Source organism: Emiliania huxleyi (assembly GCF_000372725.1).
Source record: "Emiliania huxleyi CCMP1516 chromosome Unknown EMIHUscaffold_17, whole genome shotgun sequence".
Lineage (NCBI taxonomy): Eukaryota > Haptophyta > Isochrysidales > Noelaerhabdaceae > Emiliania > Emiliania huxleyi.
This window is the reverse complement of record NW_005200881.1, coordinates 791,343-815,822: the sequence shown is the minus strand read 5'-3', so window position 1 is coordinate 815,822 and position 24,480 is coordinate 791,343. Positions and strand designations below refer to the sequence as shown.

General features: G+C 66.7%; 9 protein-coding genes across 9 annotated transcripts in view; 4 read left to right on the top strand and 5 right to left on the bottom strand.

The window, feature by feature from the left end:
- Positions 1–1,464, top strand: part of EMIHUDRAFT_434257 (hypothetical protein) — a gene marked incomplete at its 5' end in the record, with an annotated part of 3,126 nt that extends 1,662 nt beyond the window's left edge. The window contains 4 exons of the mRNA XM_005784567.1: positions 532–615; positions 755–791; positions 871–971; positions 1,084–1,464. Of these exons, the coding sequence (XP_005784624.1) occupies positions 532–615; positions 755–791; positions 871–968 (219 nt within the window). The remainder of the gene's footprint in view (positions 1–531; positions 616–754; positions 792–870; positions 972–1,083) is intronic.
- Positions 1,465–1,575: 111 nt separating this feature from the next.
- On the bottom strand, positions 1,576–3,896 carry EMIHUDRAFT_202830 (hypothetical protein; the record flags this gene model as incomplete). Its single annotated transcript, XM_005784566.1, has 5 exons — positions 1,576–1,626; positions 1,710–1,814; positions 2,162–2,772; positions 3,128–3,498; positions 3,742–3,896. 5 exons carry the CDS (start codon positions 3,894–3,896, stop codon positions 1,576–1,578), a joined length of 1,293 nt encoding a protein of 430 aa, XP_005784623.1.
- Positions 3,897–4,518: 622 nt separating this feature from the next.
- Positions 4,519–4,957, bottom strand: EMIHUDRAFT_202829 (hypothetical protein; the record flags this gene model as incomplete). Its single annotated transcript, XM_005784565.1, has 3 exons — positions 4,519–4,602; positions 4,755–4,811; positions 4,880–4,957. 3 exons carry the CDS (start codon positions 4,955–4,957, stop codon positions 4,519–4,521), a joined length of 219 nt encoding a protein of 72 aa, XP_005784622.1.
- A 258-nt stretch (positions 4,958–5,215) lies between these two features.
- EMIHUDRAFT_202828 (hypothetical protein) lies at positions 5,216–5,704 on the bottom strand (the record flags this gene model as incomplete). The annotated part of the gene is made up of 1 exon (XM_005784564.1): positions 5,216–5,704. The coding sequence occupies one exon, from the start codon at positions 5,702–5,704 to the stop codon at positions 5,216–5,218; it is 489 nt and encodes a 162-aa protein (XP_005784621.1).
- A 6,290-nt stretch (positions 5,705–11,994) lies between these two features.
- ALDH8 (aldehyde dehydrogenase) lies at positions 11,995–13,744 on the top strand. The gene is made up of 4 exons (XM_005784563.1): positions 11,995–12,728; positions 12,804–12,845; positions 12,948–13,214; positions 13,261–13,744. Exons 1-4 carry the CDS (start codon positions 12,012–12,014, stop codon positions 13,702–13,704), a joined length of 1,470 nt encoding a protein of 489 aa, XP_005784620.1. The 5' UTR covers positions 11,995–12,011; the 3' UTR covers positions 13,705–13,744.
- A 231-nt stretch (positions 13,745–13,975) lies between these two features.
- Positions 13,976–15,463, bottom strand: EMIHUDRAFT_202822 (hypothetical protein; the record flags this gene model as incomplete). The annotated part of the gene is made up of 2 exons (XM_005784562.1): positions 13,976–14,261; positions 14,997–15,463. The coding sequence occupies 2 exons, from the start codon at positions 15,461–15,463 to the stop codon at positions 13,976–13,978; spliced, it is 753 nt and encodes a 250-aa protein (XP_005784619.1).
- A 783-nt stretch (positions 15,464–16,246) lies between these two features.
- Positions 16,247–19,340, top strand: COG5 (component of oligomeric Golgi complex 5; the record flags this gene model as incomplete). The annotated part of the gene is made up of 9 exons (XM_005784637.1): positions 16,247–16,851; positions 16,924–17,010; positions 17,166–17,231; positions 17,297–17,455; positions 17,526–17,609; positions 18,074–18,105; positions 18,887–19,048; positions 19,126–19,219; positions 19,296–19,340. The coding sequence occupies exons 1-9, from the start codon at positions 16,273–16,275 to the stop codon at positions 19,338–19,340; spliced, it is 1,308 nt and encodes a 435-aa protein (XP_005784694.1). The 5' UTR covers positions 16,247–16,272.
- A 480-nt stretch (positions 19,341–19,820) lies between these two features.
- On the top strand, positions 19,821–23,151 carry EMIHUDRAFT_449555 (hypothetical protein; the record flags this gene model as incomplete). The annotated part of the gene is made up of 11 exons (XM_005784561.1): positions 19,821–20,063; positions 20,190–20,318; positions 20,762–20,987; positions 21,026–21,168; positions 21,497–21,646; positions 21,837–21,972; positions 22,017–22,054; positions 22,129–22,167; positions 22,232–22,358; positions 22,447–22,532; positions 22,714–23,151. The coding sequence occupies 11 exons, from the start codon at positions 19,821–19,823 to the stop codon at positions 22,819–22,821; spliced, it is 1,425 nt and encodes a 474-aa protein (XP_005784618.1). The 3' UTR covers positions 22,822–23,151.
- On the bottom strand, positions 23,133–23,569 carry EMIHUDRAFT_202818 (hypothetical protein; the record flags this gene model as incomplete). Its single annotated transcript, XM_005784560.1, has 2 exons — positions 23,133–23,151; positions 23,283–23,569. 2 exons carry the CDS (start codon positions 23,567–23,569, stop codon positions 23,133–23,135), a joined length of 306 nt encoding a protein of 101 aa, XP_005784617.1.
- Between the last annotated feature and the right edge of the window lie 911 nt (positions 23,570–24,480).

Sequence of the window (24,480 nt, the reverse complement as noted above, 5' to 3'; positions counted from 1 at the left end):
AGCGGCGGCTTTGGCTTTGGCCCTCGCCGCCGGGGAGGCTTGGCCGCCACCGCCGTCGCAGGCCGCGGCATGTACGGCGGATAGGGGGGTGGGCCGCCCGGCCCTCAAAACGGGCCACACACCGCACTGGTTTTCTTTTGGTCCGCTTTTTCGGCGGCGGCGGCGGCCGCCACCCCTGGCGGCCTCCCTGGCGGCGGCGGCCTTGGCTTACCCGGCTTTCCCCGCCTCCCCGGCCTCCTTGGCGGCGGTGGCCACGGCACCCCCTCCGGCGGCCACGGTCACCACCGCGGCGGTGGCAATGGCGGTGGTGGCCGCCGCCGCCGTGGCCGCCGCCTCGGAGCCCGCCACCGCCCTTTTTACGGGCGCGGCCGCCCTTTTTACGGCGGCCGCCGCCTTTGCCGCCGCCGCCGCCGCCGCCGCCGCCGCTTTTATTGCGGCGGCGGCGGGGGCGGCCCCCCTTCCCCCCCCCCCCCCCCCCCGTCCAATCCCCTGCCTCCCTGCCGCCCCTGATGGCCTCCCTCTCGTCGCTAGGGTACGGCGGCATGTACGGCCGCTCGCGCGCCATGGACCGGATGTACTCGCGTTCGTACGGCGGCTACGGCGGTGGCTATGGCGGTGCGCGCGCACAAGCCCAGCGCACAAGCCCCGCCTGCGCCCCGCCGCCTCCTCGAGCTCCGGCGTGCCCCAGGCCAGGCTTCCCCGTTCGTCGCGGGGCCACCCTTTCTCACTCGTGCCGCTCGCCGCTCCTCCCCAGGCTACGGCGGGTACGGAAGGATGGGCGGATACGGCGGGTGCGATGAAGATGCCCGCCACTCCCCCCTTCCCCGGCCTGCTCGCCCTCACAGGCCCGCCCTCCCCTTTGCCCGCCAGGTACGGCCGCGGCGGCTACGGCGGCTACGGCGGCTACGGCGGCTACGGCGGCTACGGCGGCTACGGCGGCTACGGCGGCTACGGCGGCTACGGGATGATGGGTGCGCCCGCCCGCTTCGCTTTCGCTTGCCCGCCCGCCCCGCTTGCTCCTGCCCGCCCCTCGCCACCACCCGCCCGCCCCTTGCCCACGCTCGGCGCCGCCCCCGAGCGCAGGCGGCTACGGGGGCTACGGCTACGGCTGGTAGACCGCATCGCCCTCTTTCCCTCCGGGCGGCGGGCGAGGCGCCCGAAGCCAAGCCGGGGCGCCCCGCCGCCGCCGCAAAGCATGATGCGGCGGGCGACAGCCGAGAGAGAATGGGCATGAGGGATCTTGAGCGCAACTTGGCGCGCATGCTGTGCGGCACTGAACCTAGCTGACTAATCTTCGAGCCGGAACTCTCGATCGTAGTGACGATGTGGGTTGTGCGGGGCTCCCGTGCGGTACTCCTTTGTGCGCGCTGAGCGGCAGTGTGGCCACAGTGCGGCGTGCGATGTAGTGATCACTAGTGTTAGTGTTAATGTTAGATTAACGCGTAGAAGGGTTGGGTTATTACTGGCGTTTTCCCGGTCGAAAGACGAATGAAGGCTGAACCTGAAGAGGGGGCACAGAATACGATCGATGTACGATGACGGCTGTACGACGATGTCGAGATGACTCATCAGTCATCACACCGTGAATGTGTCGAGAATGATTGTAAACGAATGTGTGATTGTAGACTGACACCACACGCGGCGCAGAGAGTGTGACAAAACTGTAGAAGTCTCGCTCTTCGGGGCTGTGTGTGAGGCGAGCCGAGTACCGAGATAAGCCCGCCGTTGGCTAGCCTATTCACCCCCGACGCAACGCTGGGCGAGCCAAGTGACCACTCCCCGTGCCGCCCCTTCGCCACCGCAACTCCGGCGAGCTAGCGCCCCTCGTGAGCGTGTCGGGGCCATCCGTCGCAATAGACGGAAGGGGACGCGGTGCGGCGTTGAAGCGACCAAGGACACCGCCGGCTGCAGCGCTCGTAGCCAGGGGCAGGCCCCGGTACAACACACGCGTGGGCTGACTCGCGCTTCTCGTGAGGGTCCGTGTCGGCCGCTGCCTTGGGCGATGGACACCCAGCTGCGAGCGACCGGGCGCCCAATCCGCCGCCGCGTTGGCGAGGCTCACGCACGGGAGGGGTGCGCTCCCCGGGTACAGAGAGAGAGTGACGCCCCCGTGGCGCCGACGAGGCACCTCGCTCCCCGCGCCGGGGAGCGGTGGCGTCACCTTCGCTACCAGCTCCTCGTTGGTGACTGTGGCTGGGATGGCCACCTCGCTCTCCTTGTCAAGCAGAAAGGCGCTCTCCGTCAGCAGGGCACAGCCAGCTCGGGCGCGTGCCGTCTCGGCTTTGAGGGTGCGCGGGACACACGCGGATGTCAGCTGAGGCAGGCTGGCGCCGGTTGCAAGCTCGTCGTCGCCCGACTCGCCGACACCAAAGGAATCGTCGGCGTGGCGATCCCACGCGACTGGCCGCTTGCTCACAGTGATAAGGAGAGCCTGGAGCGGATCGTAGACCAGCGCGGTGGGGCGCTCTGGCGCACCGTGAAGATGAGTTATGCATTGCACGGGGATGAGCATCCCCAAGTCCCAAGTGCGTATGGTGCCTTGCGTGTCGAGCGAAATCAGCAAATCTGGCTCGTGGAGAGGGGCACTGCCCCCGCTCTTCCTCGCTGGGGCCAGGCAGAGGTGAGTCACAGACGTGTGATGGCCGATGAGGCAACCAACGAGCTCGCCATTCTCGAGACTCCACACGTTTACGCTGCGCTCGAGCCCACCAGAAGCGCACCGCAGCCGGCCCGGGGCAAGCGACGTGACCAAGAACGTGCGCACTCCCTTGCCTGCAGCAGAGCGCAACGTATACGTCGGGCGGTGGCGAGCGACGGGATCCTTGTTCCCTGGTAGCTCGACAGGTGTCACGCGGATGGTCCCGTCGAGCGAAGAAGAGAGAAGCGACTGCACAGAGGCCGGAGCCCACTCGATCTGGGTTATCCAATCGCTGTGAAGGCTGGACAGCGTACAAATCTTGGCGGGGTTCGTCAAGGATTGAGTGAGCGGCGTCGGGTCTCTGCCACGCAAAAGAGCCTCGGCTGCCTCGGTGCGCAGCAGCGCGGCGAGGTGGGTCGCGTCAAAGATGTGCACCTACATTACATGCAGAAGGTGCGTCGTCGGCGAGGGCTCGGCTGCGGCCTCAACCGAGGGGCAGCGGCCGCGCCACGCCAGCGACATCGCCGATTGCGAGGCAGAGCTGGCCGCCCGAGAGGCTCCAGCCGTGCAAGGCGATCGGGATGGCTGGGCAGAGCATTCGACCGTGCAAGCCACAGCGGTCGTCGTCCAGCAGGTCAAAGTAGGAGACGTGGCAGTCGGAGCTCGCGACCGCCACCTTGCCAAGGGGCTGAGGGAGAAGCACTGTCGCATTCACCTCGAAGCCGCGGCTGCAGACTCTCAACGTTGCCACGTGCTCGAGAGTCGGGGCGCGCCAAACTCTCAACGTCCCATCATTGGAAGCGGTCAAGTACGCAGGGAGGCGTGGGAAGAGCATCATGCAGCCAGCAGCGTCGCGGTGCCTGGGGCACGGGGTAAGGCGATGCGTTTTCGCGAGCATTTTTAGTACCTCGTGTGACAGGAACGCGCATGCTACATGCAGCGAACTAGTGCAGAGTTCCACGATTGCGGGCGTAGGCCCGCGTCGCGAGGCATCTCTCTCTCTCTCTCTCTCTCTCTCTCTCTCTCTCTCTCTCTCTCTCTCTCCCTCCCTCCCTCCCTCCCTCCCTCCCTCCCTCCCCCCCCCCCCCCCCTCTCCGCGATACCTGCTGCGTGGGTTGTGAATCGCCACTGCCTCCTGCTTCATAAACGCATTGCTGCGCTTGTCCCGTGGCGATGATGCAAACGTTGCCTCTCCAAAGGCGCTGTCTGTCTGGCCGGTCGCTGCATGTAGCTCATCTTCCATAGCGCTGGGCAACATCTGTGTTTGGATGAAGCGCCGAAAAAATGGAAAAACGCGCTGCCGCCGAAGGCGCGGGCGCTCGCTTCCGATGTCCGCAGCCCATATGGCGAAACAGAAAAACGCCGAAACTCGACGTTTTCTTTCTGTTTCTTATCAACCTGTGAATGGGAGGTATGATCCATTACAAGGCTATCGGGCAGGTAAACTATGGACTCACAAAGAGAGTGACTGCAGACTGGACAAGAAAGTGAAAGAGATCCAGAGAGATTCCCCACAGATCGCGAAAAACCGAAAACGAAACAAAAAATCAAAATTTCTAGTTGTAGTTTCCGCGAGCCTGCTCGGCGGCGGCCCTCCTACAGAAACTCTCGCAAGCCAGTGCGCGAGTGCACGTCGGCGACCGCCGCGCCTCATCCTACTCGCGCCCCTCGCGCCACCCTCCGCCGCCCTCGGCCGTCGGGTCCTCTCTCTCTCTCTCTCTCTCTCTCTCTCTCTCTCTCTCGCCCCCTGCACGCTGTACGTAGTGGGGCCGCGTAGCAAGGCGCGAGGTGCGTCACTCGCCGCGCGTGCAGCCTCCGCCCTCCGTGGCTCTCCTCGCGCCTCTCCCCCGCGCAGGGGATCTCCACGCCGCCCTCCGCCCTCACAGCTTGAGGCTGAGCATCCCCTCGAGCTGGCCGAGCTCGCTGACGGTCTCCTTCTTGCTGTCGACCTTGCCCTGCTGGTCCTGCAGAGAGAGCAGTGCGGTTGGAGCGAGTGGACGGACGAGAGAGGGGTGGGGTGGGGCGCGGGGGGAAAGCAGGGCCAGAGAGAGAGAGGGAGAGAGCACGGGGAAGGGGGGAGGGGAGGGGGGGGAGAGGAGAGGCGCGTGCGGCTCACCTCGTTGAGCGTCTCGCCGCCCTTGACGCGCTCCTCCAGCTCCTCGATCTGCCGCACCTGTGCACATGCACAAGCAACTCGTCCACTCCCCCCTCACAGCTGTCGCCTCCTCCGCCTGCCCGCACCTTCTTCTTGAGCGCCTTGATCTTCTTGCCGACGTCGACGTCGCCGACCGCCTCCCACTTGGCGATCTCGGCAACCATCCGCTCCTTGGACGCCACCTTCGCCGTCTGGCACCAGCGCGTGGCGGCGGTGAGGCTGGCGGTGGCGGCAGATGAGGCTAGTGGCGGCGGCGACAGTGAGGTTTGGTGGCGGCGGGAATGCTGGCGGCGGCGGCGGCGGATGAGGAACCACGCGTGTGCGGCCGTGGGAGTGCGTGCGCCACGTGCGGCTCTCGGGCGGCGAGCCTGGTCCGCTCCGATCTCTATCTCGACTCCATCTCGGGCTGATCTCGGATTGCGCTAAGCCTGGTCCGGGTTGAGCGCTGCGCCGTTCGCCTTTCGCTCCTCGAGCTCCTCGACCTGCCGCAGCCGTTTGCGCAGCGCCTTGAGTTTCCGCTCGACTTCGCTCGCCTCGCCCCCACCCTCGGTATCGCCCGCACCGCCCGCACCGGCGGCGGGCGTCTCCCCGGCAGCCCCTACTGCTGGCGCTGTGGCTCCGCGCCCGGCAGTCGGCGTCGCATCGCGCTCGCCCCCCTCCTCGTGCAGGAGCGCGTCCACCTCCTTCTTTTTTCGCGCCGCCTCGTTTCTCCGCTTGTTCTTCGCCGCCGTTTTGCTCAGCGGCTTGGCCGCCGCGCCATACTCCATGCCCGGGATGCCTGCGGGCTGCGACTCGTCCTTCCACTGGTCGGAGTACTTGGCCTGCTCCTCCGGCGGCACATATCCCTCCCGCACGCGCACCGCTGGTCTCAGGGTGCCGTCCGGCCGCCTGCTTCGCACCTCGGTGGTCATCGTGCTCACGGGGCACCGGGAGGGCGCACTCTCCGCCGCGGCCGTGTGAAAATAACAAGGCTGTGAACGGGTACCGGGTAGTCTCCCCCCATACAGGAGTGGCGCCGAACGCACTGGCGACCTTGGAGTGCGCCGTGGTCGAGAGAAGCGAAGCCATTCGCTCGGGCATAATACACTGTGTTCAGCGAGGTCCCATGTCGCATGCCCTGCATGCCAGCGTCGACCGTGTGCGAGTCTCGCTCGGCGAACCCCGTTATTATTCATGCAAGAGGGCGTGGGTCTGTGGGCTTGCGGCGCCCTGCTCAACCCCAAATTGCCTTGCAATTTGGATACAAGCTGTATGGCAGCCTCCCCGTGTCTGCAGCCTGGCGTTTGTGCCCCGTTTGTGCCGCGTCCCGTGCCCCCGAGTTCATTTTAAGTCTATGGCAGCCAGCTCCGCAGCCGAGGCGCTAGGCCGTGCGTGGGATGCGAACACGGTCAGGGTGCTGCTCAATCAGTACCAGGCGGAGCATATTGCTGGTGTCCGCCGTGCGAGGCGCCGTTCCACTGCGCCGCCGGTCTGGCGGCGGTTTCCTATTTGCAATTATTGCACGCCGCGCCGTCGTCGGTCGGGCGATTTTATCGGCAGCAACTTATCTCTGGGGGCGCGCGCGGGCCCTAGAGGGTATCCATGCGGGGGGGAGAAGGGGTCCGATGGCCCGCCGCAGGCGCCGATTTTTTCGGGTTTCCCCCCATTTTTACTGTATTCCTGGGAATTCGGCGTACTTGCGGCCATGCTACAACTGTATCACGCCTTGCGACAGCCTGTCGGCGCTGCTGACCGTGCCCTGCTGGCCCTGCTCAACTGACCGCCTGCATAGCTCGCGGCCTTAGTATCAAGCATTCAGTGACGACCTGATCGTACGGCCAGTAGGAAGGTGTCCTTCCAACGTGTGTGCACGCTTCTGTGCATTCTGACGCTATGCGCGTCACAAACTACCTCAGATTGGCCGCTGGCACTCTCGAGGCTATGCCTACGCAGCCTCGCGCGCATGGGCAGTCAAGAGGGACCACGCACCTTCTCAGGACAGCGCCAGTGCCTCTCTCTTGGACCGGCAAACGTGGTGGTCTCGTGTCACCAATGTGGGACCAGTGCGGCATCGCGCCATCGACAGCTCTGAACTGCGCCTCACCACTGACCGGGAAGGCCGCCAAGTGGGCCAGCACAGGTCGCACATGTGGCAGCAGTCAGCAGTGCATGGCTGATAGCTAGAGCAGCAGCGTCAGGGTCGCAGGGTCGGATCGTGTCAAGCCTCTCGCCCGGCCGGCCGCGTGCAGACGATCGTCGGCCTGTCTGCTGTCTGGAGTGATCTGTCGGGGCCGAACGCACGCTAAAGGCTACACGCTCGCACACCACTTGCAGAGTGGCTCTCCCAGGCGCTCACCCCACGGCGGAGGCACGCCAGGCCCCGGGCAGCCGGCCGTCCCTCGCCGTAGGCGGCTCTAAGCGCCTAAGCATATGTTACCTGCCAAGTGAGCATTCAAGCGACGTAGGAGATTATTCGAGATTTGAAACGTCCGATTTCACTTTTCAGCGGAGAGGTGCCAGACCTGATTTTAGAATCGCTCAAGCGCCTAAGCGGCCTAAGCGGGGAGTGCTTAGGATGCTTAGGCGCTTATGCGGCCCTTGTGCAAGCGTGGCGGCGTCGTGAACTAATACAAGTTACTCCGATGACCTCACGATGCCCCTGCTAGTGTCATCGCTCAGAGAGAAGCCTCACGCACGTCCACTGTCTACCACTGGCCCTGGTCGCACACTGCCACGGAGCTGCGCTGGTGCGCGGAAACTCAGCATCAGGTCGGAGAGTCGAGGAAGGTCGCGGAAGGTCGAGTTTAGGAAGAGAACACGATCAGGGGCGGGTCCGGTAGACCGGTCCGCTGCGCCATATACGTGGCAAAGAACGCAAAGTGCCCACTAAGCTTCTGCGCCTTGACTTCAGGTTGAGCACAGTGATGATGCCCACAGCACCAGCAGCAAATGCGGGTTGGCCGACCCCGCGGCCATCGCCGCCGCCGCCGCCGCCCCCTCCGCCGCCGCCGCCGCCTCTGCCACCGTCGCCACCTTGGGCTGCATCACCCGTGCCGCCGTCGCGCACCGGCTCTCGTGCTCATTCAACGGCGCCTCGAGTTGCAGGCCGGCGGCGCTGGCGTTGTCGTGGTCGGGCTGCCCAACGTCGGCGCGGGAGGGAGGGGGCAAAGCCGTTATGAAGAGCGCGAGAGCGAGCGCCGAGAGGGCCCAGATTCTTAGCAGCAGCCCGCCTGGTCATGCGGCTCACTTGCCGACGTGCGTCCAGCATTCCCAGCCAGGACGAACGCCGAAGTTTGCTCTCCGACGCCGTGCCGAGCGAAACCTTTTCCTTCGAAGCCCGGCGTAGCCGGGCGAGCAGAATAGGGCAGCCCTAAAGAGCACCTTGAGGCCGTTCAATAGAGCCCGTGTTATAGTCGAGGTCGATCGCCGGCCGGCGCAGTGCTGCTCTGACCGCTCCGCCGGGCCGCCGCCGGGCCGCCGCCACGGAGACGTGCACATATAGGCAAGTTGGCATTTTCATATTGAACTTCAAAATAACATTGGCTAATCTAATCCTACTCATCACAACTCGCCAGGAACACCCCCACACTATAGGGTCATTATGTAGCCCTGCTTAGAAGGGAAAGGTTTACTGCAAGGTCCGTATGTGGCTCACCGTGTAGTAGTCAGCCGGTCAGTGTTACGACCGATCAGGTTGGAGGTTGGTCTGATGAGTTGGAGGGTCTATCTGTGTGTACTCCTCGAGATCTCTCCGAATCTGCCCTCTATTAAACCGTATTTAATCGGGAAGTTGGTGCTGGTAGAGACTAGTAGAGCCGGAGCCCCGTTCCGCACTGCTGCGCGGCGCACGGACCACGGTGCCTCCGGGGGCCCCCACGCCCCCCCAGAGCAACTTATTGGCGCGGTTTTCGCGATGTCTCTCAAAGCTCTGGGTCGCAATGCCAATGGGCGATCCCAGGCGGGAGCAGAGGCCAGTGGCCTCGATTGCGTCTGATACTGGCGGCTCGGCCCCAACAGACCGAGAGATAAAATCGCTCGGCCGCCCCCAAGCACGGCTGTACTACACGATTCGAATTTCGATCATTCGTACATCCCCCCACTTGAGCGAGGTTCGGCTCTCTCGCCTCTTGAGCGGGGCTGTGCTGCGTCGGAGCGAGGTTCGGCTCTCTCGCCTCTCGGCGGGCGGTAGCCATAACAGAATTTGAAACGGTGGCATACCACGCCTCACTCGTCATGGCGGGGAGCCGGGCACCCGGCAGAACTGCGAGTACGCGCGCCAGTCGCAGTCGGGGTCCATCGTCCACCCCGCCTCGCGCAGCTGCCGGCCCACCGCCTCCTTGTACTCGTCCCTGGTCGGGTTCCGCAGCTCGGCAGGAATGCGGGGCCACCCCATCATGGCATTCGCCGTGTCCATAAAGGCGTCCAGCTCGGCGGTTCTGCCAACGAGGTCGATTCGCGAGAGCTGCTCCGCTGCCGCCGCGCTGTGCGGGCACCACGTCCGCTTCCGAGGCGGGTGTGTCCCCTTCATGAGATAGGTCGTCTGCGGGTCCTGCGTCAGATTGGCCACGGGCTTCCCCTGGCCCTGCGCGTAGCTGGTCAGCAACGCACGCGCCGCCTCATCGGCGTCGGTGGGCGCGAGTCCGCTCCGCTTCACCTCTGCGGCATTCTTGCCTTCCATCCAGCCACGCAGGCTGTACGACAGGCGCGACGTGACATAGTCAGTCGGGTGACGCAGCACTGTTGCCGTGCGCACGTCGCACGATCGCGAGGCGAGACTCTCGCGCAGCGGCGCGAGCAAGCCGTCGACGATCCATTCGCCAAAGCCGGCGCTGCTGTGGTGCTGAACGACAATCACGCGTGGCGACGGGTGGTCTCTCAGGATGGTAGCCACGGCCTCCCACTGCGATGCGATGCGCTCGATGCAACAAAACGCGCCGCAGTCGCGCGCCTCGCACACCGATGGCGCGTCGGCGGCGGCGGCCGAGCTGTTCCAGTCGCTCCAGCGCCGAAGGTGGTCGGCGGAGTATAGGTGGAGGAAGGTTGCGTTCGAGCGCACAGCCATCTCGCGGAAGTGGCTCGTGACAGTTGTGCCACCCGTCTTCCCGATGTGAAGGAACCAGAGCAGCCCGCACTGGAATGGCTCCGGCACGCCTGCAGGGAGGGTGGCCGCATACTCGCCTCCCTCAGAGCAGGCGCGGTGAGGCGGCGAGAGAGTGGCGCGCGGCACCAGTTCCGAGGCCTGTCCACACTGGACAATCGTCGGTAGGCGTGAGCGATCGCGGCGAGACTGCAGTCGACGCGAGCGCAGCGAGGGGGGCGATGGGCATATACACAATATGCACATAGGTGTCGTTTGGGGAAACTCGTACGTTTGTTTGCTGCGCGCCGTTTGCCGCGGAGAGTTCTTTCTTTAGCGGTGTTACTGTTTTAGGTGTACTGTTCGTGCCCGTGCGCGTCAGTCCCGTGCCTCGTGTCGTGAGAGTTCCGTTCTTTTGAACCTTTTTCTTAAAACTCTTTTGCCAGTCTCGAGAGACCAGTCTCGTGCCGCGTAAAATAAAGAAAGAAAATCCTCCCCGGTAAAAATTCTTTTTGGCTCAGCAGCCTGGGTTCCAACTTTTTCCGGGGCATGGTATGGTACTCTCGGCGGCCCAAAGGGGGGGGGGGGATGGTCCTGACCGCCCAAGGCTAGCCCTACCATACCCCAAGCAGGGCTTCCACGACACGTTAGGTTCGCCGACCAGCTCCGCGCGACCGCCGCGAGCGGCGGGTCGCCGCTGCGGCCCGAGCAGGGGTTATTTTGCGAGGTGGAGGCCGACCTCTCAAGCAAGCTCGAGAGGCTTCAGATACCGGGGCTATCCGCAATAGATGTATTACGCCCTTTCTCCTCAACGGCTATCCCTGCTTCCCTACAGGGATTTCAACTTTTTCCGGGGCATGGTATGGTACTCTCGGCGGCCCAAAGGGGGGGGGGGGATGGTCCTGACCGCCCAAGGCTAGCCCTACCATACCCCAAGCAGGGCTTCCACGACACGTTAGGTTCGCCGACCAGCTCCGCGCGACCGCCGCGAGCGGCGGGTCGCCGCTGCGGCCCGAGCAGGGGTTATTTTGCGAGGTGGAGGCCGACCTCTCAAGCAAGCTCGAGAGGCTTCAGATACCGGGGCTATCCGCAATAGATGTATTACGCCCTTTCTCCTCAACGGCTATCCCTGCTTCCCTACAGGGATTTCTTTTGCAGGTGCTGCGCCCTGAGTGGTCCCCGGTTTGGACGGCGACCCGTTTACAGTAGGGGGAGGGCTCCCAGGGCTTCGAGGTTTTTCAGCCGTTTTTATCGTGCGCTGCTCACTCACTATACACTGAGTGGAGAGAGAGTACACCACACACAAACACTACTCCCCAACACGCGGCTAGCCAGGCCTGCCTGCAGATGCCTGCTACACGATGACGACGTTCTCACTCAGGGTTCTGTCTGCGTGCTATTGCTGCCTCCCGCTTGGAGTCGGCAGTAAAGCAAGTGGGTGGAAGCGGGGGCGACAGGGACGGCGGCGGCGGCATCAGGGTCGGCGATGCCGAGGTGTGTGCCCATGTTTGTGCGTGGGGGGCGTTGCACGCCGCGGATCAGGCCGGGCGGTGGGGAGGAATCGGACGGCGACGGCGGCGGCAGGGACAGGGGCAGTGGCGGTGCCCAGGGATGGTGGCGACCGCCGCGAGCGGGATGCAGCCGGCGAGGCGAGGTGGCAGGTGGGCGCGACCGTTGCGCGCTGCTCGAGTGCGCACGACAAAGCAGCTCTGGATGCAGCCATGGTGACCTGCGTGCGCGGGGACGGCAAGGGTCGCGCCGCAGCCCGTGCTCACCGGGGGCTCAGTCTCGATGGGGAGTGGGGGGGGGAGAGAGAGCAGCCAGGCCCGCGTACCGGCAATGCGAGACGACATTGACAGTTGGAGCCGCCCGCGGCTTGCAGAGCGATTGAAAGTTGTCGGGCTACGTGCGCATGTCGCGGGCGACGCCCGTCCGCAGCAGACACGTCGTGGTGACGATGATGGCGAGGAGCATCACGGTGGAGAGGAGCGTCCCGGCGCTGCTTGGGCTCGCTCGAGTTTCCGGTCTGGGCGCGGCGCGGCACGGGTTTTTTCATCTATCAGGGCTTCCGAGGTGAACCTCGAAGAATAAATCTTTCTTGGTGAAGGAGACGGTTCTGCCCCGCTGTCTTCAGTGTCGGTTCTGCGCCGACTCCCACACGCATGCCGCTGCTGCAGCTCCTCAACTACATCGACGGCCGGCCTGTGGCGAGCAGGTCAACGGCACGGACAGAGGTCGTCGATCCTGCCACGGGCGAGGCCTATGCATCCGCACCCGACTCGGGAGAGGCCGATGTCGACGCCGCGATGACGGCTGCCCTGGCCGCCTTCAACTCCTTCAAGCGCACGACGCCCTCGCAGCGTCAAGGGTTCCTCCTCAAGATCGCGAGCGCCATCGAGGCGCACGCCGACGAGCTCGCAAGGCTGGAGTGCAAGAACTGCGGCAAGCCCTTCCTGCTCACGCTAGACGAGGAGATCGCCGCCGCCGTCGATCAGATCCGCTTCTTCGCCGGCGCGGCGCGCCAGCTCGAGGGCAGGGCTGCGGGCGAGTACATGGAGGGACTGCTCTCGATGATTGTGCGAGAGCCGGTCGGCGTCTGTGCCGCCGTGACGCCGTGGAACTACCCGCTGATGATGGCGGTGTGGAAGTGGGCGCCGGCGCTGGCGGCGGGCAACACGGTCGTGCTCAAGCCGTCCGACACGACGCCCGTCTCGACGCTGCGGATGGCCGAGCTGATGGGAGCCATCCTGCCGAGTGGCGTCTTCAACGTCGTCTGCGGGCGGCGCGAGACAGGCAGGCTGCTGGTCGAGCACGCCGTCCCGTCCCTCGTCTCGATCACCGGCTCAGTGCGCGCGGGGCGTGAGGTTGCGGCGAGCGCGGTGCCGCCGCCGCTCAAGCGCGGGTGCACCTCTCGCCACGACACGTCCCCGACACGTCCACGATGCGTTCCGCAGGCGCCGCTCCTCAAGCGAGTTCACCTCGAGCTCGGCGGCAAGGTGTGCTATGCTCCACAGATCCCTCCGCCACGCCCTCCTCGACCCTCCCGGCCCTCCTCCTCGCCCTCCTCCCTTCGATGACTGCCGGCGCCGGGCTGGCAGGCGCCCGTCGTCGTCTTTGCCGACGCCGACCTCGAGACCGCCGCGGCCGACATCGCCGTCGCCGCCTACTTCAACGCGGGGCAGGACTGCACCGCGGCGACGCGAGTCGTGGTCGAGGCGGCGGCGTATGAGACGATGGTGGCCCTCCTCGCGCGGGAGGCGGAGCAGAACACCAAGCTCGGCTCCGCGACGACGATGGACTCTGAGGGCGTGCTGGTCGGGCCTCTCAACAGCAGGGCTCTCGGCTGCGCGCAGCTCGCCGGCCCAGTCTCTCTCGCCCGCCCGCACGAGGGGCATGTTCTGGTGTGGCTAGGCGCAGCTCGAGCGAGTCAAGGGCTTCTTCGACCGGCTGCCGCCCCACGCGCGCGTCGTCGCGGGCGGCCGGCCCGCCGGCGGCAGGGGCTTCTTCTTCGAGCCGAGCGTGGTCGCCGGCTTGCGGCAGGAGGACGAGATGGTGCAGGAGGAAATCTTCGGGCCCGTCATCACCGTGCAGCCCTTCGCCGACGAGGCGGCCGCGGTTGCGATGGCGAACGGCGTGCAGTACGGGCTCGCGTCTTCGGTGTGGACGAACGACCACGCGCGCGCGCTGCGCTGCTGCCGCGCCTTCGACTTCGGGACGGTGTGGGTCAACACTCACATCCCGCTCGTCGCTGAGATGCCGCATGGCGGGTTCAAGCAGAGCGGCGGCGGCAAGGACTTGAGCGCGTACGGTTTCGAGGAGTACACGCGGGTGAAGCACGTCATGTCCAAACTGTGAGGCCTCGGTGAGCCTTTTTGTGGGGGCGCTCGGAGCTCTCTCTCACCACACCGAGTATTTGGAAAATTTTATGAGATTAAAAGTGCCTTTCTCTCTCCACGAAAGGATACGAGGCCGCCGCAAAATTAGAGAAGTGTTTAGGTCCCGTCCATGAGCCATGTGTCGATACCAGTGTGCAGCGGGTTCGGGGTTGACGTCCGAGAGACTGAAGCGAATGAAAAAAACACATCACGAGACGACAATCGACATTGGGAGACCTGAATCCCGACGGCTATATCACCTCGACGGCGATGACGATGACTGCTGCCAGCGTGAGGGTGGAGAGCACGTACTGCAACACGTAGAGCTGCGAGAGCTGCTGCGCGAGAGCTGTCTGACCGGCGGCCACCAGCACCGCGATGGCGGTCTGTGCGGACGGCACCGCGGACTGTACGTACAGCACCATTAGGGCGGCTGGCTCGTCGGGCAGCAAGCCGTCTCGCGCGGCAAGCGAGACGAGCGGGATCGAAACCGCGGGCAGCACGAGCAGCTTCACCAGCACGCTCGCGGCAATCATCCTCCGCGCGCTACTGTCAAGCGCTGCCCCGACGTCACCAACTCCACTTCCGCCTACCCCGTCGCCGTTGCCTCCGCCGCCTCCACCGCCACCTTCGCCGCCACCACCGCCGCCACCTTCGCCGCCTTCGCCGCCACCTCCGCCGCCACCTTCGCCGCCTTCGCCGCCATCGCCGAGCACGCTGGTCGCGCCCCGCATCAACGGGAAGGGCTGGGCTCGAGTCGTACAAGCGCCGCTGCCCGCCTCGCCCGCCGCTGCTTGCACCGCACGCACGCCCCCTCTCCGCCGCCGAGCAGCGAAGAGGCCAGTGGCGGAGAGGGGCAGCCCGCAGGGCAGGCGAGCCGCCCTCCTCCTCCTCCTGAGCAAAGTGTGCAGCAGTGCGCTCAGCGGCTGCTGCAGCGACGCTCCCAGGACGACGATCGACAGGGTCACGGCCGCAGCGCCAAGCGAGTCCCACGCACCCGCGAGCCATCGCAGCGCGCCGCCGTCGGAGAGCACGGACCGCAGCGGTGGGATGCAGCCGAGGCCGACGGCGACGGCCGTGCAGACGGTGTTTCGGTCGACGAGGTCTCGCCCGCACCAGAGCAGAGCCTTGCGCCACCGGCCGGGCGGGAAGCGGGCGCCAGCCGGCTCGCTCGCGGGCGGGGTCGGGGCGGCCGCCGTCCGCGCGTCATCGCGGGCAGCCTCTGCCGCGCCCTGCAGGTAGCGCTGGCCGAAGCCAAAGAAGAGGAGGCACCAGGCGCCGAGGTAGAGCCCGATGACGCCCTGCGCGGTCTCCAGCGCGTCCGGGTCGTCGCGGGTGACCGACCAGTTCCGAACGACCGGGACGGCGAGCACAAAGGGCAGCGCGGCGCAGTTGCCAAAGGCGCTCGAGACGACCGTCAGCTGGCGGTGCGGTGCGCGGAGCCGCATTGCAGACGCGGCCAGCCAGCCGAGGGCGGCACCGCCGACCACGTGCAGCACCGCGACGAGGAGGACGGGGCTCCAGCGCGCGAGCCGGTCGGCGTCGAAGCTGCGGAAGAGCGAGAGCATGAGGCACGGGTAGAGAAGCCGCAGCATGAAGCGGCTCACGCGGCGGAGCGTGTATCCATCCAGGTGGCCGTAGGCCATGGCGGCGCACCCGATGGCGCAGATGACTGCCACCTCGCCCAGGCTGACGGCAGCCACCTCGAGAGCCTCGAGGAAGAGAGAGGGCGCGCCCATCTCTGGAGCTCTGAATTGTGTGCGGCGCGCGGAGGGTAGCGGCAGGAGAGAGGGCGGCAGTAAAAGGGAGGGAGCGAGCGCGCGAGCGAGCGCACGATCGTGTTTCACGCCTTCGTTCAGGTGCGGAAATTCTTTTTCGAGTGCGGCGTTGTGTTCTTGTTGGTATGCGCTTTCTCTTTTTCGGTGTTAGTGCGAGTGCGCGCCAAGAAAGAAAGAAAGAAAACAGACAACCCAAGGGAGGGATGGGAGGACGGCACGCCGCCACCACACAGGGATTTTAAGGAGAGGTGTGTGGTGCGCTATCCGTCGCCCACCCTAGGGAGTCTGCCTCTTCCTATCTCTCTTCGCAGTCTCTCGCTGATTCTCGCTGCAACCTTCATGCCACCACGCGGTCGTCCCACCCTCGTCGTTCTCTCCCTTGTCACTTCCTCCTCTGTCGCGTTGTTCTCTTCTGCCCCGTCCTGCGAGTGCGCGCCAAAGAAAGAAAGAAAGAAAACAGACAACCCAAGGGAGGGATGGGAGGACGGCACGCCGCCACCACACAGGGATTTTAAGGAGAGGTGTGTGGTGCGCTGGCCGTCGCCCACCCTAGGGAGTCTGCCTCTTCCTATCTCTCTTCGCAGTCTCTCGCCGATTCTCGCTGCAACCTTCATGCCACCTCGCGGTCGTCCCACCCTCGTCGTTCTCTCCCTTGTCACTTCCTCCTCTCGCGCCAGTCCCGCGCCAAGTCGGCAGCAAATTCTTTTGTTCACTCGGCGGTGTGCCACTGCCCGAGACAGACGTCGAGAGTGCGACAATTCGCCGGAGACATGGCCTCACAGCTCATCGCCAACCTCGAGGCGTGCGCCTCTCGCGACGACCTTGGCGACATCTGCCAAGCAATCGAGGAGGCGCCCAGCTTCGATCAGCTCGCGCTCGCTCAGCTCGCCATCGCCTCGGGGGAGGCGGAGGTGACCGCGGCGGCGCTTGGCCGCATCGAGTCGCGGCTCGGCGCTGCGCTGGGCGCGCACGTGGCCGCGCGCTACAGCGAGCTCATCACCGAGGTGGACGCCGTTCGCTCGCTCGAGGCGCGGCTCGTGCAGTCGCACAGCCGGGTGGAGCGGCTCGCGGCGACGGTGCGGCGCGTCCGCACGACGACGGTGGGTCAGCACGAGCAGCTGAGCGGGCGCGTGTCGCAGCTGGAGCACATGCAGGAGTGCTCCTCCCTGCTGAGGCGGGTCCAGCGGCTGCTCTACCTCTGCTGGCGGCTGCACGAGGCGGTGGACGCGTCCAAGGCACGGAGGTCGGCGGGCGGCGGTGCGGGGTCGGGGGCGTGGCGCATCGAGCTGTCGAGCGCGGAGCTGCCCAAGGCGGCGGTGGCGCTGCGCGAGGTGGAGGAGATCCTGGAGGCGGGGGAGGAGCCGGCTCGGAGGCGTGAGGTTGTGAGCGGCGCCTCCTCACGGCGCGCGGCTTGTGAGCAGGAGGAGGAGGAGAGACTCGACGGCGTGGAGCTGGTGGCGCCCGAGCTGCAGTTCGCTCGCTCCGTCGGCGCCGCCGTCCGGCGTCAGGTTGAAGCAGAGAGCGCCTCTCGACGTCGCGCTCGAGGCGTCGCCTGCTCACGGCTTGTGCTGGCTCGCGCCTGTCAACTCTAGGCGGGGCGGGGTGAGGCGGCGGGGCGCTCCTCGACAGAATAGGTTGATGACGAGTCACGGAGTTGCCGCAGGCGGACGGGATGTTGCGGGAGGCGCTCCGGTCGCTCAACCAGCCGTCGCTCACCACCGCGCTGCAGGTCTCGTCCTCCTTCGGCCGCCTCTAACTTTCATCATGAGTTTCATTCTTCGCCCGCTCCTGCAGGTCTTCTTCTCCCTCGGCTGCCTGCGCGACAAAGTCGAGGAGGCGGTGGCGGCCGCCGCGGCGTCGCTGGGCACTGACGTGTCCGACGCCCTCACCAACATCGACGCGAGGGCGGCGCGCGGCGGGCGTGCGGGGTGGGTGGCTGCGCTGTGGGGGCAGGTGGGGGCTGTGGGGGAGCTGCTCCTCGTGTCGATCAATCGATGAGTCACTCTTCATGAATGGGCGTCAGGTGGAGGCCGTGGGGGAGCTGCTCCTCGGTGCCGCGACCCGGCTCTGCCTGCTCACTCGCGTGCTCTCCAAGCGGCGGGGCAGCGTAGAGGCGGGAAGACGAGGGCCTTGCGCTAGTCCGACCAGCGCCGCGAGAGGGACACGTCCTAATTAGTTGGTTAATTAATTGGTTAATTAGTTAGTTAAGCGCCTCGAGAGGGACACGCTGCAGTCGCACTCGCTCTTAGCTCTCGTACGCACGCGATGCACGCCGCACGACACCGCGCTCCCAGCCCTTTAGCGTGCCCACGCCTCCAGGCGGGACCCGCTCACGCACACCCTCTTCGCCTCGCTCCTCACGGGCCAAGGAGCCGACCCGCGCGCGGGCGAGGAGGACTCTTCACCCGCCGCAGCGCCCGCCGGCGGCGGCGACAACGGCGACGGCGGCGGCGGCGGCGGCGGAGTCGGCGGGCTGGAGGCGGCGCTGCGCGAGGCGCGCGTGCGTCTGGGGCCGGGGACTTGCCGCATCGCGAGCCTGCCCGAGACTGAGCCGAGGGGTTGCGAGACTAGGCGTGGCCCGAGGCAGACCTCAGCCTGATCGGGTCCGACCCCCTCCTCGGACCGCTCCTGAGGGGTGCCGACGCCTCCGCGCCCCGCGCCGCCCCCCTCGCCTCCCCTATGGCTCCGGCCAGCGCGCAGCCGCCGGCCGGCTTGCGCGCGCTGTGGCGGCCTCTGGCCGTGTCTGCTTGCGGCTCGCTCTGCTCTGCCTGCGACCGCTCCTCCTCCCTCCGGTCCGTGCTCGTCGCCGAGCTGCCTCGCCTCGTCACCGCCCTCCTCTCCTCGCTCGGCCGGCTGCCAGAGACCGCCGCCACCGCCGCCATCCCGCCCGACGCCGCCGCCGAGCTCGGGGCGGACGCGCTGCTGCGTCTGCTCCGCCCGCTCGCCGAGCCTTACCAGCAGGAGAGCACCGCCTCCCTCTTCGAGGCGAGCGACGGCTTCGCGGCCGCCCTGCAGCGGCTGGCCGCCGCCGGCACCGCCAGGCTGGGCGGCGGGCTGGGCGGCGGCGGGCTGGGCGGCGGGGAGGCCAACGGAGAGGGCGGCGGCGGCGGCACGCCCGAGCAGCCCCGTGTGGGCACGCCGGGCGGCGGCGGCGGCGGGGCGGTGAACAGCGACGCGGCGGTCGAGGCGGGTGCGGTGCTGCGCCGGCGCGCGATCGGAGCGTTGCGGCGCAGCGCCCCGGTCCGCACACTGCAGCTGGGCGTGGTGCAGGGCCTGGCTCAGGCGATCCGGATGCTCGCCGCCAAGCGCGTGCCGCCGCGCGTGCGTCCGCCGGCCGCCGCGTTTCCCGCCTCCACACTCGTGCGTTCTTCTCTCGCCACATAGGCTCGAGCTGATGCTGGCGGAGCGGCCGGCCGCCGAGGCTGGCTCGCGCGCGTGGGCGGCCTCAGAGGCTGCCAACGGCGCAACCCTGACCGTGCTCAAGGCGCTGCGTGAGGACTTGGTCGCCGAGATGAGCGGGATGGCCGAGGCGGCCGCTGCGCCGCTGTGCGTCCTGCCCCCGCCGCGGGCTGGCGCAGCCACCGCGCGGCCTGACCCCCTCGCCTTTGCCTACGACCCGTCAGGCGCGTCGCGGTCGGCGGGCTGGCGCCGGTCGTGACGACGCTCGCCAACCCGGCGACGCCCTTGCCAGACGCCTTGCGCGAGGCGGGCGCAAAGGTGCGTTCGCTCAGAACCGTGGGGCACGTGGCCCACGTGGCTCTCAATCCCACCTCTCCCTCTTCTCTCCCAACAGGTACTCAAGCAGCTACTCCGTTCGGGCATGATCGAGGAGGGTTGAGACTTGAGCGTGGGTGATTCGTCACGTCCGGAGAGTGGATGCTAGTGCGCTCCTGTCCACGCGTGCAGCACTTGGAGCACTTGGAGTGCAGTCGGTAACCTCACAGCACTTGAGTGCAGCGGTGCACTTGGAGCACTTGGAGTGCAGTCATCAACCTCACATCCAGGGCCGAAAAGAAAGAAAACACACAACCCAAGGGAGGGATGGGAGAACGGCACGCCGCCACCACACAGGGATTTTAAGGAGAGGAGTGTGATGCGCTAGCCGTCGCCCACCCTGGGGAGTCTGCCTCTTCGTATCTCTTTTCGCAGTCTCTCGCCGCTTCTCGCTGCAACCTTCATGCCACCTCGCGGCCGTCCCACTCTCGTCGGTCTCTCCCTTGTCACTTCCTCCTCTGTCGCGTCGTTCTCATCCAGGGCCGGGGAGCTCCGCAGAAAAGCGCGGAATTCTTCTTTCCCTGTCGCTGTTGCCCCCAACAACATGCTCTCCGACCTCGTCGCGGGCGCCGGGTGCGACGTCACGGGCGAGAACAACGCGCTCGCCAAGCTCAGCGGCGCGATCTACGGCGGCCTCGAGCGCGAGTATGCTCGGCGTGAAGGCGAGGGCTCGTCCTCGTCGGCCTTTGCCGGGCCGTCTTCAGACAGTCTCCCGCCGATGAGCGAAGAGGAGGCGGCCTTCCGGGCGCGCTTCACCGGCGGGCCTAGCGAGCCGGCAGCCTCTACCGTGCCGTCTCACCCTCCGTCGCTCGCTGCTGCGGCGCCGCCCTCCGCCATTGCTCCCGCCATCGCTCCCGCCGCCACCGCCAGCCTCGCCGCTGCAGACCCCACCGAGCAGGCCGCGGTCTCAGAGGCTGTCTCAGGCGGCTACGCATCCGGCGCGAGCGGCTACGTCGGGTTCGCCGAGCACCGCCCGCCGCGCTGGCACCCTCCGCATGAGCGCTCCCTCCCTCGCGGCGGCTTTGCGCCGCCGCCCGAGCTGGTTTGGCTGCAAGAGGCGCGCGAGGCGAGGGCGAGGCGGGAGAGGGAGGCGGTGGCTCGGCGTGCGGCGCGGGACGGGTCCGAGTGGCCGGGTGGGCTGCGGGCAGAGGCGCAGGCGCAGGCGCAGGCGCTGCCGGCGGCGTCGACAGCGCGGCGAGGCGGCGAGGCGAGGGGCGACGCGAGGGGCGAGGCGAGGGGCGGGAGGGGCGCGGCGTCGGCGGCGTCGTCGGGGACGCAGTATGCGGACGAGATCGCGAGCGAGATGGAGGGGGCGTGGGGCGTCGGCGCCGGCGACCTCGACTCCGCCGCCGCGGCGTGGGAAGGGCTCGCTGACAGCGGCAGCGGGACGGGGCTGCAGGCGGGCGCGGGGAGAAGGGGAGGGGGGTTGGCACCGCACTCTCTGGGTGGGTGTGTGTGTGACGCGGGCGAGGGGTGTGCGAGTAGGCGCTGTGGGAGTCGCTGCGAGGCGAGGTGGAGGGGCTCGACGGCCTCGCTTCCCCTCCGTGGGGTGAGGAGGGAGGGGCAGCCGGCGCTGCGGAGGAGCAGCAGTACGCGTTCCGCGAGCCAAACCCGTTCCTCGGGGCGGGCGGCGGGAGGGAGGGGCTGGTGCAGGCGGGCAGCGAGCTGCTGGGGCAGGGCGACCTCCCGCGAGCCACCCTCGCCGTGGGGTGTGATCAGCGCCTCTCCACGCCTCTAGACTGCGAGCAGGCGACCTGCCGCAAGCGATCCTCGCCCTCGAGGCGGCCGTGCGGTCGGAGCCTGCTCGCGAGGCGTCCGAGTCGACCCAGCTGGACGAGGCGGGGAGGGAGGAGGCGAGGCGGGAGTCCGTCGCGTGGCAGCTGCTCGGCCAGGTGCCACACCCTCGCCCTCGCCCTCGCCCTCGCCGTCGCAGTCGCCCTCTCTCTGACCCTCGCCACACCTCGACGGCTCCACACCTCGACGTCTTCACACCTCAATCTCTTCACACCTCGACGTCTTCACACCTCAATCTCTTCACACCTCGACGTCTTCACACCTCAATCTCTTCACACCTCGACGTCTACCTCGCCCCCTCCACCCCTCGCCCCCTCCGTCCCTGGGCCATCCCTCGCCCCCTCCTCGAGCCAGGCGCATGCCGACGCAGACGACGACGCCGCGGCGATCAGCTGCCTGCGCCGCGCCGTCGCCGCCGACGCACAGAACCTCGCCGCCCTGCTGGCCCTCGGGGTCTCGTACACCAACGAGCTGGACGCGTCCCGCGCCCTCGACCACCTCCGCCTGTGGCTGCGCCGCCACCCGGACTTCGCCTCGCTCGCGCCGGCCGAAGAGGAGGCGCAGCTGTATCTTAGGGTAGTAGAGCCTGCCCCTGGAGCCTGCCCCTGGAGCCTGTATCTTAGGGTAGTAGAGCCTGTACCTCAAGGTAGAGCATGTGCCCCTGGAGCCTGCTCCCGGAGCCTGCCGCGCGCCTCTGCTCCTCTCCCCCCCACACGCGGGAGGCAGGCCGAAAGGAGTCTTAAAGTCTTGCTGAGCGAGTCGGCAGGTGGGCAAGGGCAAGTACGACGTCTGGGCGCGGCAGGCCGACACCACCGCCCTCTTCCTGCGCGCCGTTGGCAGGGCGCCGCACAGCGCCGACTTGCACGCCGTGCTCGGCGAGCCGCACACAGCCTTGTCGCATGGTTCCACTCTCCTTGGCTGGACGGCGTGGTGCTGCCCTCCCCAGGCGTGCTGCACAACCTGTCCCGCGAGTACGGCGCTGCGGTGGGCCCACGCCGAGAGGGGTGTTTCAGAGAAGAAGAGGGGCGGCCGTGCGGCTCACCAGCAGCTGTGAGCAGGTCTCCTCCTTCGAGCGGGCGCTCGAGCTGCGGCCGGAGGAGCACTCGCTCTGGAGCAAGCCGTTGTCAGCGGCAATGTGAGCATGGCCACTCATGCGGGTAGGACTACTCGCTCTGGAACAAGTTGGGCGCGACGCAGGCGAACGCGATGAGCTGCGCCGCCGCCGTGCCTTGCTACGTGAGGGCGCTCGAGTTGCGGCCGAACTATGTGCGTGCGCTGACCAACCTCGGCGCAGCGACGCCCCGCCCCTCCCTTTCCCCTCCTCCGCCTCCTCCCCCTCCGAGCCTGCGGAGGGAGCGTGCGTAGAGCGTGCGTAGGCATCTCGTATGGCAACCTGAGCGAGCAGCGCGCCGCGGCGCAGTGCTACCTCAAGGCCCTCTCCCTCAACCAAGACGCCGCCCACGTGCGGCCTCGCCCCGCACCGCCCCGCACCGCCCTCGCCTGCCCGCCCTCGCCTGCCCGCCCTCTCCTGCACCGCCCCATGTGCCTCCCTCGCCAGCCCCTCCCCGCCAGCCCCTCCCCGCCAGCCCCTCCCCCTCACCCCCTCCCCTCACCCCCTCCCCTCAACCCCCTCCCCCCCGCAGGTGTGGACCTACCTCACGATGGTCTTCTCCGCAATGGGCCGGACGGACTATGTCCAGATGGCGGCCGCCACCGACCTCGCGGCGCTGTGTGCAGAGTTTGAGGTCTGAGGGCCCAGAGAGGAGGCGCTTTGCACTACGGGCGGGAGGCCTCGACAACAGCGAGAGAACAGAGTCGCAGAGTGCTGTGGGCCGAGACGCGCGCGACACTACAGGGACTCCTGAAGGTGCGGTGGATGCTCGTTTCCTTCAGGCGGATCACGCTGGGTGCGAGACCTGATCACGCTCGTGTCATTATCGAGACATGTGCATGCACATGTGTGTGGCGCGGGGGGCTCAGCGCTCTCGCGCTGCGCAGCTGTGGGTGTGGTCTAAAGCCGTGTGGGGGAGAGGTGGTCGCGCGCGTATGTGTGTATCTCCTCTTATTCTCTCAGCACTTCTCTTGTGTGGTGTCGCGTGGGCTCGAATGGCTTTTTGTTGAACGAATTTTAGCGCGCCGCTCCGAAAGTGCCGTCCAGAGGCTACGCGCACACGGACTTCTACACGAGGCCCTTCATCTCTCACACCGTTACCTGCTGCGGCGAGTGCGCTTCGGCTCATTCCCCTGGATCGTAGCCCAGAGGCCGTACAGCGCGAAGAAGAGGAGCACCGCAAGAACCACCGTGCCGGCCAAGACCTCTTTGCGCTGCTGCGCCTGGTCGGTCGCACCCGTGGCGCGCCGCTCCGCGCGCGACTGCTTCTTTGAGTAGTCTTTCCTCTTCTGCCCCGTCCCGCCGATCTCCGAACCGACCACCAGCTTGCCGATGCTCTGAACGATGAAGGTGGCCGTCTCCTGGTATTCGCGGCGGATCAGCGGCATGCACGACTACAGGGCGCGCTGGCTGCGGAGAAAAAAAATAGTGTGTTGTCGCACATGGAAAGACACACAGCCCCTTCCCCTCCCCCCTCAAGGGCGAGGACACGCACAGGCCGCACCTCTAGTGAGGCCCGCATAGTATGTGGGAGACTCGTGCCGCCGCCCCTGCCACCCCTGTGTCAGTGTGCCTGTGGTAGGAGAGACTGCCAGCGACAAGCTGGAGGCAGGTCGCTAGACTGAGATGAGACCGCCAGTGGATGTGGGAGTCCGCCGCGCACCGCGCTGCGAGCCTGTCGTGTCCCTTGTCAGGAGCAGGAGAGCCCCACCTGTCCCCCTGATCGTCCTTCCAAAATCCTGCTCGTGCAGGTGGGGACCCTGTCCTCGTCCCATCCCTCGTTTGGCGTGTCTGTTGTCTTTCTTTCTTTTTTAGGTACTCGGCTTTCAATCCCAAACTGTCACTCCCCTTTCTCCCGGCCGGGGTGGGGCGCGCGCGGGGGCGGCGGGTGTGCGGCGAGTGTGCGGGATGTCTGTGGGCCCGAGAGCGATGTGTATGCCATGTCCGCCTTGCGTTGTTTCATAACATCGAAGGCTAAGCTCAAAAAATTTCCCGGTCTTTCTTTGTTTGGTTAAAATCCCTGTGTGATGGCGGCTTGCTGTCCTAACAGAAAGAAAACGGACAACCCCAGGGAGGGATGGGAGGACGGCACGCCGCCACCACACAGGGATTTTAAGGAGAGGGGTGTGGTGCACTAGAGAGAGAGAGATTTTTATTAACCAACAAGAAATCACGACTTGGAGCACTCTCACAGTTCTTGCACTAGCCGTCGCCCACCCTTGGGCGTCCGCCTCTTCCTACAGTGGGTTGCGGGCATTAAGAAAACGTAGTGTTAAGAAACCACGCCGAGCGATTTCCG

Coding starts and splice junctions, on each gene's coding strand:
- ALDH8 (XM_005784563.1), top strand. CDS start 12,012: ATGCCGCTGCTGCAGCTCCTCAACTACATCGACGGCCGGCCTGTGGCG. Junction 12,729..12,803: donor GTGAGGTTGCGGCGAGCGCG/GTGCCGCCGCCG, acceptor TGCGTTCCGCAG/GCGCCGCTCCTCAAGCGAGT. Junction 12,846..12,947: donor ACCTCGAGCTCGGCGGCAAG/GTGTGCTATGCT, acceptor CCGGGCTGGCAG/GCGCCCGTCGTCGTCTTTGC.